This window comes from Ornithorhynchus anatinus, chromosome 13, assembly GCF_004115215.2.
Source record: "Ornithorhynchus anatinus isolate Pmale09 chromosome 13, mOrnAna1.pri.v4, whole genome shotgun sequence".
Classification (NCBI taxonomy): Eukaryota; Metazoa; Chordata; class Mammalia; order Monotremata; family Ornithorhynchidae; genus Ornithorhynchus; species Ornithorhynchus anatinus.
In genome coordinates, this window is record NC_041740.1 from 1644837 (window position 1) to 1656819 (window position 11983).

The 11983-nt window shown below is 71.0% G+C and overlaps 2 protein-coding genes across 3 annotated transcripts; one reads left to right on the forward strand and one right to left on the reverse strand.

The window, feature by feature from the left end:
* Positions 1-962: 962 nt before the first annotated feature.
* SNAP47 (synaptosome associated protein 47) lies at positions 963-8497 on the reverse strand. The gene is given in 8 exon segments (XM_039913969.1): positions 963-1157; positions 2150-2250; positions 3107-3360; positions 3405-3458; positions 4382-4525; positions 4527-4849; positions 7539-7658; positions 8459-8497. Coding segments are annotated over 8 exon segments (1230 nt in total).
* Positions 8498-9597: 1100 nt separating this feature from the next.
* On the forward strand, positions 9598-11940 carry JMJD4 (jumonji domain containing 4). 2 transcript variants are annotated; one of them, XM_029078274.2, is made up of 6 exons: positions 9598-9864; positions 9955-10120; positions 10232-10357; positions 11050-11284; positions 11364-11510; positions 11584-11940. In XM_029078274.2, the coding sequence occupies exons 1-6, from the start codon at positions 9663-9665 to the stop codon at positions 11911-11913; spliced, it is 1206 nt and encodes a 401-aa protein (XP_028934107.1). In that variant the 5' UTR covers positions 9598-9662; the 3' UTR covers positions 11914-11940. The 2 variants fall into 2 exon arrangements, with proteins under 2 accessions (XP_028934107.1, XP_039769935.1); XM_039914001.1 differs by having other exon boundaries at positions 9955-10069.
* The last annotated feature ends 43 nt before the right edge of the window (positions 11941-11983 follow it).

Sequence of the window (11983 nt, forward strand, 5' to 3'; positions counted from 1 at the left end):
AATAAATCAAGGGGTACGGGCCGAAGCGGAGAGGAGGAGAAGGGGGTGGGGGGGGGGTGCGGTCAGGGAAGGCCTCTCGGAGGAGGCGGACCTTCAACGAGCAGCGGAAAAGCCCGGGCCGGGGAGTCAGAGGTCGCGGGTTCCGATCCCGGCCCCGCCGCCCGTCGGCCGGGTGACCGTGGGCGAGTCGCTTCGCTTCTCTGGGCCCCGGTGACCCCGGCTGGAAAAGGGGGATGAAGACGGTGAGCCCCGCGGGGGCCGACCCCATGACCCCGTCTCCTCCCCGGCGCTTAGAACGGTGCTCGGCACCTAGGGAGCGCTTTACAGACGCCATCGTCGTCGCGATTATTCTGAGGCCTCGAAGGCGGGGGGGGGGGGGCGGGTTCGAGGAGGGACGGCCTTCCGGGCCGGAGGTCGGCGGCGAGCCGCGCGAGCCGGGGGCCCGGGGGCAGGGTCGGCACCGGAGGAGCCGGGTGCGAGGGCCGGGATGGAGAAGGGAGGCGAGGTAGGAGGCGGTGGGCGGCTTTGAAGTTCGATCCGGAGGCGGACGGTCGACCGCGGGAGGTCGGCGAGGAGGAGGGGTGACGGGGCCTCGACGTCTCGGGGCGGCGGCGGGAAGGCGGGAGGGACCCACCGGGCCGGGCGGAGGCGGAGGCGGGGAGGCCGACACGATAACCAAGGCGGGCCGGCGCGAGCGCTCCGTGGGTAATTTACCGCGTGCCGAGCGTCGCTCCCGCCCCCCTCGGCGACGCGGACCGCCGGGAGAGCGGGCCTCGCCCGGGACCCCCGGGCCGGGACCCCTCGGTGGATGCCGGCCGCGTCGGGGGAGACGCCCCGCCCGGGCGCGAGGAGGGCGCGTCCGGGGGCCGCTTCGGGGTCCGGGGGCCCGGGCCGAGCCTCCCGAGGAGAGGCCGGGCGGGGGAGGCTCTCCGGCCGGGGCCGGGGGTCCCCCGCGTCGGCCCCTACGTGAGCCCCCGGATGCGTCGGGTCTGCCCGTCCAGGGCGAGCGTGGCCCGGTCCACCTTGTCCGTGAGGCCGGCCGCCACCTCGTCCTGCCGCTCCAGTTCCGTCTCCGCCTCCGGGGCCAGGCCCTTGAGCTCGCTCAGCATCTGCGGGGGGAAGCGTCCGGGCCCCGTCGGCCCCGGCCCCTCGCCCCCCGAGGGGTCGGGAGGACCCGGGTTCCGATCCCGCTCGCCGGCCGCGGGACCTCGGGCCGGTCACTTCCCTCCCCGGGGCCTCGGTCCCCTCGGGGGACGGCATCCGCTAAGCGCCTCCCGCCTGCCGGGCGCCGTCCGGAGCGCCGGATAAAGCGGGGCTCGACGCTCTGGGCCGAGCACCCTGCTAAGCGCGGGGCGGCGTAAGCGGTCCGGTTATTTTGACGACGACGACGACGGGGATCGGAATTCTGGTATTCGGGAAGCGCTTCTGGGGGCCAGGCGCCGGTCTACCGTGACGCCGCCGCCGCCGCCCGGGCCGGGCGAGCCGGGCCGACTGCTGGAAAGGGTCCCGGGGAAGGGGCCGGGTCCCGTGATCCGGCCCCGTCCGTCTCTCGCGTCTATGACCTCGCGTGGCGGGCGTCCGGCCGGCGCCGTAAAAGCCGAGGACGTCGGGGTTCGTTCCCCGGGCGCCGGGGGCGGCTCGGCTCGGCCGCGGTAGCGCGTGGCTCGGCGGCAAGAGCCCGGGGTTCGAATCCCCGCTCCGCCGCCCGTCAGCCGGGTGACTGTGGGCGAGTCCCTTCACTTCTCGGGGCCTCAGTTCCCCCGTCTGTCAAACGGGGACGAAGACCGGGAGCCTCCCGACGACCCTGTCCCTCCCCCGGCGCTCAGAACGGCGGTCGGCCCCTAGTAGGAGCTTAACAGATACCAACGCGATTGTCGCTCTCGGACCGAGCACGTCTCCGGGTCTCCACGGCGAGGACGGAGGGGACCGGATCCTCCGCGGTCCGGGATCCCCGACCCCCCCCGGGGGGGTCCCGGGCCCGGGGGGTGGGAGAGGGTCTTCCCGCCGAGGGCCAGGCGGGGAGGGAGAGGCCGCCCCCGACGCCCCACTCGCGCCCGGCCCTCGGGGAGCCGGACGAGTCGCGCCGGGCGCCGGGGCGGCGCGGGGGGGCACCCGGGGGGTCCGCGACCGGGCGGGGGGGGGCACGTACCTCACTCAGCTCCCGGGGGCCTCCCCCTCCGTCGCCGCGGCCGCCCGGGCCCGGACCCCCTCCTCCTCCGGCCCCCGGGATCTCCTCCGTCGGGCCGCCGGCTGCAGAGACGCGGCCGAAGGGGGTCGGTGTCCGGCCCCCCCCCCCCCGGCCCCTCCCGCCCGGCCCGGGATTCAGCGGCACGTAAGGGGCGCTGACTGCGTGCGGGACACTCCGCCAAGCGGCAGAGGAGCGGCGCGGCTTAGCGGGCTCGGGGGGCGGAGGCCATGGGTTCCCTCGCGTGTCGGCCGTGTGACTCTGGACCGGTCACCGCACTCGACTCCCCCCGTGTCTCCCCCAGCGCTTCGAACGGTGCTCGGCACATAGTAAGCGCTTAACAAATACCAACGCTATTACTTCCCCGGGCCTCGGTCCCCTCGTCCGTCAAACGGGGACGGAGACCGGGAGCCCCGCGTGGGACGGCCGGGCGACCTCGTCTCTCCCCCGGCGCGCGGCACAGAGTGGGCGCTCAACGGATGCCAACGTTATTGCTGTCTTCCTCATCATTCTGTAATGAGAACCATCGGCCGCCGACCCCGGGGGGCCGCGGCTGGGCTGAACTCCGGCTCCGGCCGGCTCCGATCGGGACGACGGTTCTCGCCGAGCGCCTGCTCCGCGCCGAGCACCGCGGTCGATACGCGTCGTGGAGGGCGCACCCGGTGCCCCCCGTTACGCCTTCGACCCCCATTCTCCGGATGAGCTGAGCGAGGCCCGGAGAAGGGAAGGGACCCGCGCCGGGTCGCCGGGCGGGCGGGAGCCGGGAGGAGGACCCAGGTCCTCCGAGTCCGGGCCGGGGCCCTGCCCGCTAGGCCTCGCCGTCCCTCCCTCCTGGTCTCCGGGGCTCCTCGGGGGAAGGGCAGGGACCCGCCGACGCGGGGCACGGCGTCCCCCACGGCCCCCGCCCGGACGAAAGCTTACCCCGGCTCGGGACGGGCTCCCCGGCGAGGCCCGGCCGTTCCCCCGCGGCCTCCGGGAAGGCGGCCTCCCGGCCGAAGCGCGCCCGCAGGAGGGGCAGGAGGCCGGGCATGTGGGCGGACAGCAGGCGGCGGGCGACGTCCGGCCGGCCGACCCGGCGCCGCGGCACGGTCACCTCGAACGGAGAGTGCACGCGGACCCCGTCCGCCAGGCCCGGGGCGTAGCGGTGCAGGAGCCGGCCCCCCGGCGTCCCGGACCTCCAGCCCCGGCCCCGGCGCCTCCGGCCGCCCCGGGGACCCGCCCGGCGCCCCGGCCCGACGGCCACCAGGTCGGAGACTCCAACGCTGTCAGGATCCTGCACGGGGCGGGGGCGGAGGGAGGGGACACGTGGAGCCCCGGGTCAGTCCCGGCTACCGGCCGCGACGAGGCCGTCGGATCGACGACGATGACGCTGAGGATGACGACCCTATCGGTTTAAGCGCTTACTGTGGGCCAGGCACCGTTTTAAGCGCCGGGGCAGATGCGGGGTAGATGATGATGGTGATAACGATGACGATGATGATGCTGACTGTGCCCTCACTGTGCGCCAAGCGCCGTTTTAAGCGCCGGGGCAGGTACGAGGTGGAGAATGATAACGATGAGGATGACTGTGGCATTCGTCAAGCCCTCGCTATGCGCCAAGCGCCGTCCTACGGGGAGCAGCGCGGCTCGGTGGCAAGAGCCGGGGCTTGGGAGTCAGAGGTCATGGGTTCGAATCCCGGCCCCGCCACTCGTCGGCTGTGCGACTGTGGGCGAGTCACTTCGCGTCTCTGGGCCTGCAGTGACCTCATCTGGAAAATGGGGATGAGGACCGGGAGCCCCACGGGGGACCACCCGATTCCCCTTTGTCTACCCCAGCGCTTAGAAGAGTGCTCTGCACATAGTCAGCGCTTAACAGATACCAACGTTATTAGAGTAAGCGCTTAACAAATACCGACATTATTATTATTATTATTATTATTATTCTAAGCGCTGGGATAACGATAAGGTTGGAATTTGTTAAGCGCTACGCGCAGAGCACCGTTCTAAGCGCCGGGGGAGATCCGGGGTCATCGGGTGGTCCCACGGGAGGCTCCCGGGCTTCATCCCCGTTTGACAGATGAGGGAGCCGAGGCCCGGAGAAGCGACCTCCCAGCTGAGTGGCAGAGCCGGGATTCGAACCCTCGACCTCTGCCTCCCCGGCCCGGGCTCTTGCCACCGAGCCGCGTGAGGGGCCCGGCCCCCCCCGGGGTCGGGTGCCGGTCAGTCACGTCCACGTCGGCCTCGATGCGGTCCGGGCCTCCGGCCACGCGGTCCAGCTGTTCTCCCTGCCGGCGGAGGACGTCGGCGGCCGACCGCGGCCGCGGGCGGGGGTCGGCCGGCAGGCCGGCCAGCCGGCCACCCGCCCCCGGACCCCCCCGGGCCCTCCCCGCCCGCCGGCCGCTCGCTCCAGAAGTGGCGGACGACGGCGTGGACGGCGTCGCGGCCCGGCCGCGGGGACCCGAACCAGTGCTTGGGCCCGCCGCCCGCCTCGGCGACCGTGACGGAGGCGAAGAGGAGGGCCGAGGCCTCCCCGCGCACGGCGGCCGGGCCGGCCAGCGCCAGGACGACCGCGGCGTCCGGGTGAGGAGGCCGGGCGCCCACCGCCGCTCCGACGCCGCGTAGTAGGAGCCCGGCCGGCTGGCCACCCGCTCCTCCTCCTCCTCCTCGTCGTCGTCCATCGGCCGGCTGGGACCCGGGGACCCGGGAGGGTCGGTGGGGCCGCGGCCCCCTCCCCGCCGCCGCGCCTCCGCCCCGTCCCCCCCGTCCCCGTAGACGGCCCCGCCGTCCCCCCTTCCCCCTCGACTCCTCCCTCTCCACCCCCCCCCATCCGTTCCCCCGCTCCATCCCGTCGCTCCCGCCTTCCCAACGCGCCCCGGATCGGCCCTCTCCTCTCCGTCCCAACTGCGACCGCGTCAGTAAGAGTGACGTCGGTATCTGTTGAGCGCTTCCTACGGGCGGAGCGCCGTTCTCGGCGCCGCGGGGGGGGGGGATACGGGGTCAGCGGGGTCGGCCCACGTGGGGCTCCCGGTCTTCATCCCCGTTGGACAGATGAGATGGCCGAGGCCCAGAGGAGTGACTCGCCCACGGTCGCCCAGCTGACCCGGGGCGGAGCCGGGATTCGAACCCATGACCTCGGACTCCCAACCCCGGCTCCTCCCACTGAAGGATAACGGAAGATGATAGAAGATGACCTCGGCCGGCACCGTTCCCGCCCCGCGCCGGCTCCCGACCTAACGGGTCTCGAATCCCCATTCTACAGGGGAGGAGACCGAGGCCCAGAGACGTGCAGCGACTTGCCCAGGGTCACGCAGCAGGCCGGCGGTGGCGCCGGGATGAGGATCCGAGTGACCCGACTCCCGGGCCTGGGATCGGAGGGGCTCGGTGCTGGCGGGGAACGCGTCCCCTAGTGCGCTTCCCCCACCGTTGAGTAATGACGACGATGGTAACGACTGCGATATTTAAGCGAGCAGCGCGGCTCGGTGGCCAGAGGCCGGGCTGGGGAGGCCGAGGTCGCGGGTTCTAATCCCCGCTCCGCCGCCTGTCAGCTGGGTGACGTTTGGGCGAATCGCTTCACTGGGCCTCGGTGACCTCATCCGTCAAGCGGGGGTGGAGACTGTGAGCCCCAGGGGGAACCACCTGATGACCTTATATTGAGAAGCAGCGCGGCTCGGTGGCAAGGGCCCGGGCTTCGGAGTCAGAGGTCACGGGTTCGAATGCCGGCCCTGCCACTCGGCAGCCGGGGGACCGGGGGGCGAGCCGCTTCGCTTCTCGGGGCCTCGGTCCCCTCGTCCGTAAAACGGGGCTGAAGACCGGGAGCCCCGCGGGGGGGACGACCCGACTCCCCCGCGTCTCCCCCGGCGCTCGGGACGGTGCTCGGCACCTAGTGAGCGCTTAACCAACGCCAACATTATTGTTATATCCTCCCCAGTGCTTAGAACGGTGCTCTGCACATAGTAAGTGCTTAACAAATGCGATGATCGTGGCCTCCAAGAGGCCTTCCCGGACTGACCTCCCCCCTTTTCCCTCTGCTCCTCCCCGCCGCACTGTGCTCATTTGTCTGCACTATCTGTGACCCGGTTAATTTTGTTAACGAGGTGTCCATCCCCTTCCTCCTATTTATGGGGACGATGATGTTTTTGTTCCGTTCCGTTTCGCCCAATTAGACCATCAGCCCGTCCCTGGGCAGGGACGGTCTTCTATCTGGTGCCCGATGGTCCGTGCCGGGCGCTCAGCACAGTGCTCTGCACGTAGTAAGCGCTCAATAAATACTATCGAAGGAATGAATTATAACGATGCTGGTATGTGTTAAGCGCTCACTGCGTGCCGAGCACCGTTCTGAGCGCTGGGGGAGATACGGGGTCGTCAGGTCGTCCCACGTGGGGCTCCCAGTCTTCATCCCCCTTTTACAGATGAGGGAACCGAGGCGCAGAGAAGCGAAGTGACTTAATAATAATGTTGGTATTTGTTAAGCGCTTACTAGGTGCAGAGCACCGTTCTGAGCGCTGGGGGAGAACCGGGGGTCATCGGGTCGTCCCACGTGAGGCTCCCGGTCTTCATCCCCATTTTCCAGATGAGGTCTGGAGAAGCAGCGTGGCTCAGTGGAAAGCGTAGGGGCTCTGGAGGCAGGGGTCGTGAGTTCGAATCCCCGCTCCGCCACTTGTCAGCCGGGTGACCGCGGGCGAGTCACCTCACTTCTCTGGGCCTCAGTGACCTCCTCTGTAAAATGGGGATGAAGACCGGGAGCCCCACGGGGGACCACCTGATTCCCCCGCGTCTCCCCCAGCGCTTAGAACGGTGCTCGGCACCTAGGAAGCGCTTAACAAATACCAACAGTATTATTATTATCAGGTCACCGAGGCCCAGAGAAGTGAAGTGACTCGCCCACGGTCACACAGCTGACCGGGGGCTTCCGTCTCTATCTGTTGCCGACTTGTTCATTCCAAGCGCTTAGTACAGTGCTCCGCACACAGTAAGCGCTCGATAAATACTATGGAATGAAAGTGGCAGAGCCGAGATTCGAACTCATGACCTCTGACTCCGAAGCCCAGGCTCTTGCCGCTGAGCCACGTTGAATTATTATTATTATGATGATGATGATTATTGTCATCATCATCCCCCATTTTGCAGCTGAGGCCCAGAAAAGTGAAGTGACGGGTCCAGGGTCACACGGCAGGCCGGGGGCGGGATCGGAACCCAGGTCCCCCTGACTGTCCAACCCGGGCTCTCCCCGCTGGGGGGGTGGGGGGGCGCTGCTGCTCCAAGCACAGCGCTCAGTACAGTGCACAGCCCCTAGGAAGCGGCCAATAAACAGCCCCCGATCGATCGAGGGCCGGGTTCCCCCCAGGCCTCCCCCCGCGTCCAATCAGCTTCTCACCTCGTGGGCGGGGCGGGCGTTGCCACGGCAACCGGGGCTGGGGGGGGGGCCCGCCGGACCGGAAGCGGAAGGGAGGGGCGGAGGGGCGAGGCGGCGGGCCCGCGGGTCTTCCAGCCGCACCTGCGGCGGCGGGGGAGAGGAGGGAGACGCCTGGGAGCTATCTACTGGCCGCCCCCGGGGGGTGGGGGAGTGGAGGCGGAGCCGGCCCCGTGTGCGCAGGCGCGCCCGGCCTCGTGGCCGGCGGGATCGGGGACTTCCGGCCCCCGCCAAGCCCCGGCCGGCAGGGGGCGCCCCGGGCTCCCCCCCGGTCCGTCGCCTATTTCGGCCCGGTCGGAAAGCGGCTCCCCAGCGTCTTCCGTTCCGGCCGGTCGCTCGCCCGTCCGGAAGGCGGGGCCGCGGCCGCTCTGCGCAGGCGCGCCGCCGGGCCTCCCACTGCGCCTGCGCCGGCGGGGCCCCTCCCCCTCCCCTCCCCTCCCCTCCCCACGTGGTTTGGCGTCCTGTCCAGCCCTCCTCCTCCTCCTCGCCCCCGAGGATCCGACGTCCTGCACAGCCCTCCTCCTCCCCAGGAGGTTTGACGTCCTCTCCAGCCCTCCTCCTCCTCCTCCTCCCCCCCTCGGGATCCGACGTCCTGCACAGGCCTCCTCCTGCCTACGAGGTTTGGCGCCCCCTACCGGCTTTCTCCTCCCCTCGGGATTGGGCGTCCTCCACGTCCCCCTTTCTCAGGCGGTTTGACGTCCTTCCCGGCCCTCCTTTTTCCCCACGTGGTTTGGCGTCCTCTCCAGCCCTCCTCCTCCCCTCGGGATCTGACGTCCCTCACGGCCCTCCTCCTCCTCCCTACGAGCTGTGACGTCCTCTCCAGCCGTCCTCCTCCTCCCCTCGGGATTGGGCGTCCTCCACGTCCCCTTCTCACGCGGTCTGACGTCCTTCACGGCCCTCCTTTTCCCCACGTGGTTTGGCATCCTCTACAGCCCTCCTTCCTTCGGGATTTGGCGTCCTCCACAGCCCTCCTCCTCCCTACGAAGTTTGGCGTCCTCCACGTCCTTCTTCCCCACGAGGTTTGGCGTCCTCTCCAGCTCTCCTCCTCCCCTCGGAATTGGGCGTCCTCCAAGTCCTTCTTCCTCACGAGGTTTGACGTCCTCTACGGCCCTCCTTCTCCCGCGAGGTTTGGCGTCCTGCACATCCCGCTCCCTTCGGGATTTAACACCTTCCTCCTCCTCACGAGGCTGGACGTCCTCCACGTCCCCCTTCTTCCCCCGGAGGTTTGGCGTCCCCCCCGTCCCCGTCCCCGTCCTCCCGGTCCCTCACATCCCTCCTCCTTCCTCCCCACGAGGTTTGGCGTCCTCCACAGCCCTCCACCCTTCAGACTTCGACACCCTCCTCCCCACGGGTTTGGGCGTCCTCCACATCCCTCCTCCCCTCGGGATTTAACTCCCTTCTCCTCCCCAGGAGGTTCGGCACCCTCCACGTCCCACTCCCTTAGGGATTTAAGGACCTCTTCCCCTTCCTCCCTCGAGGTTTGACGTCCTCCACGTTCCTCCTCCTCCTCCTCCTCCTCCCCACGAGGTTTGACGTCCTCTACATCCCTCCTCCCCTCGGGATTTGAAGTCTTCTTCCTCCTCCCCATCCCTGCCCCCCGGCATTTGCCGTCCTCCTCGTCCCTCCTCCTCCTCCTCCTCCACGAGCTTTGACATCCCTCACATCCTTCCCTCTTTCTCCCCAGGAGGCGTCCTCCACAGCCCTCCTCCTCCGCCCTCCTGCCCTGGAGGTTTGGCGTCCTCCACATCCCCGCCCCGTCCTCCTCTTCCCTCCTCCTCTCCACGAGCTTTGACATCCCTCCCATCCCTCCCCGGGCGACGTCCTCCACGAGCCTCCGCCCTCCTCCCCGGGAGCTCGGCGTCCAACACAGCCCTGCCACCCTTCAGGATTTGCCACCCTCCTCTTCCTTCCTCCTCCTCCTCCTCCTCCTCCCCACGGGCTTTGACATCCCTCCCGTCCCTCCCCGGGAGTCATCCTCCACGGCCCTCCTCCTCCTCCTCCTCCTCCTCCTCCTCCTCCTCCTCCTCCTCCTCCTCCTCCTCGTCCTCCTCCTCGTCCAGGGTCCGGCCCGGCTCGTCCCCGGCGCGGATGGGCGGCCGGCGGACCCGGGGCGCGGTGGACTTCATCGCGGAGGCCGGGACGTTCGGCTACTGGGACTTCTTCCGCGGGTACCTGCTCCCCAACCTCCCCTGCCTCTTCTCCGCCGACTTCACCGAGGGCTGGGGCAGCCGGCGGCGCTGGGTGACGGCCGACGGCAGGCCCGACTTCGACTACCTGCTGCGCCGTTTCGGTGGGTCCCCGCCCCGGGGGGGGGGGGGCGGGGGGCGGAGGGGGTCCCGGGTTCCGATCCCGAGGTCCGGCGACGGCCCGGCCGTTGCAGGGGACGCCGTGGTGCCCGTGGCCGACTGCGACGCCCGGGAATTCGACGCCAACCCCAAGGAGCGCATGCCCCTGCGGGACTACCTCGCCTACTGGACGGAGCACATCCGCCGCGGGTACGCCTCCCCGCGGGGCTGCCTCTACCTCAAAGACTGGCACATGACCAGGTGGGCCGGGCGCCCGGGGCGCGTCCGACGGAGCCGGCGGGTGGGTCCGGGCCAGCCGGGCCGGACCCCCGGCGGCCCCGGCCCGTGACGCGCGTCCCTTTCCGGCGCCAGGAGCTTCCCCCGGCACGAGGCCTACACCACCCCCGTCCACTTCTCGTCCGACTGGCTCAACGAGTACTGCGACGCGCGCGGGGCCGACGACTACCGCTTCGTCTACATGGGGCCCCGGGGGTCCTGGTCAGGCGCCCCCCCTCCCCCCCGCGGTCCCCCCGCCCCCCCCCCCCCCCCCCCTTAGGATAACCGTCCCTTAAGCGCTCGGCAGGGCCCGGCGACGCCGCGTACGCCGCCGGTCTCTGTCGAGCGCTCACCGGGCGCCCGGCGCGGGGGAGACGCGGGGTCACGGGGTGGGCGGTCCCCCGCGGGGCTCGCGGTCTCCGTCCCCCTTCTCCGGACGAGGGAACCGAGGCCCGGAGGAGTTACGTGAGTTGCCCACGGTCACACGGCGATAACGTCGGTGTCCGCCGAGCGCCGTTCTAAGCGCCCGGGGCGGGGGGGGGGGGGATGCGGGGTCATGGGGTGGTCCCCCGTGGGGCTCCCCGTCTTCGTGCCCTTTTGACAGATGAGGTCACCGAGGCCCAGAGAAGCCAAGTGACTTGCCCCAAGGGGCGGAGTGGGGATTAGAACCCACAACCCCTGACTCCCAGGCCCGGGCTCCTCGCACGCCGCTGCTTGAGAAACCGGGCCCGGGAGTCACGAGGCCGCGGGTTCTAATCCGGGCCCCCGGAGAACGGGGACGGAGAGCGCGAGCCCCGGGCGGGCCGGAGCGGGCGCTCGACGGGTCCCTCCCCGCCCCCCCGGCCCGGCCCCCGCCCCCCGGCCCCCCCCGGGCGCACCCCGACCGGCCCCCCCCCGCCCGCTCGGCCCCGCAGGACGCCCTTCCACGCGGACGTGTTCCGCTCCTTCAGCTGGTCCGCCAACGTCTGCGGGAGGAAGCGGTGGCTGCTCTTCCCGCCGGGCCGGGAGGACCTCCTGCGCGACGGCCACGGCCGCCTGCCCTTCGACGCCACGGCCGCCGCCCCCGCCCCCCCTCCCCTGGAGGTGATCCAGGAGGCCGGGGAGGTGGTGTTCGTCCCCAGCGGCTGGCACCATCAGGTGTACAACCTGGTAGGCGCCGTCCGCCCCGGCGGGGGGGGGGGGGGGGCGGGGGCCGGGGGCGCGCGGCTCGAGCCCGGCCCCTCCGCAGGACGACACCATCTCCATCAACCACAACTGGGTCAACGGAGGCAACGTGGCCGGCGTGTGGAGCTTCCTGCAGGCCCAGCTGGGGGACGTCCAGCGCGAGGTGGCCCAGTGGCGGGACGCCATGGACGACTGGCCTCGCCACTGCCAGGTGCGGCGGACGGGGCGGGGGGCCGGGGGGCCGGGACGGGGGCGAGGAGGCCACGGCCGTCCCCCTCCCGCAGCTGATCCTGAAGGCCTGCGCGGGGATCGACTACCTGGAGTTCTACCGCTTCCTCCGGACCGTCGCCGAGGCCCGGCTGCGCCCGCCCGCCGCCCTCCCCGGCCCCGCGCACGCGGCCTTCGACCTGGACCGCATCGCCGCCGTCCTGGCCTCGCTGCTGGCCGACGAGGACTTCCGCGGGCTGGAGGCCGAGCTGGCCGTCCCCCCGCCGTCCCCCCGGGAGCTGCTGGCCCGGCTGACCGAGGCCCCGGGGACGGGCCGGCGGGAGGGGAGAGACGGCGACGGGCCCCCGACGGCGGGGGACGCGACTCCCGGTTCCGCTGTACCGTAATAAGAACGTGCGGCGTCGGTCGAGCGCGTCCCGCGTGTCCGGCGCCGTTCTAAGCGCCGGGGTCCGGACG

Excerpts from the sequence above, each read along its gene's own strand:
- JMJD4 (XM_029078274.2), top strand. The coding sequence starts at position 9,663 with ATGGGCGGCCGGCGGACCCGGGGCGCGGTGGACTTCATCGCGGAGGCC. Across the intron at positions 10,358-11,049 it reads ATGGGGCCCCGGGGGTCCTG|GACGCCCTTCCACGCGGACG; the intron begins GTCAGGCGCCCC and ends TCGGCCCCGCAG. Across the intron at positions 11,511-11,583 it reads ACTGGCCTCGCCACTGCCAG|CTGATCCTGAAGGCCTGCGC; the intron begins GTGCGGCGGACG and ends CCCCTCCCGCAG.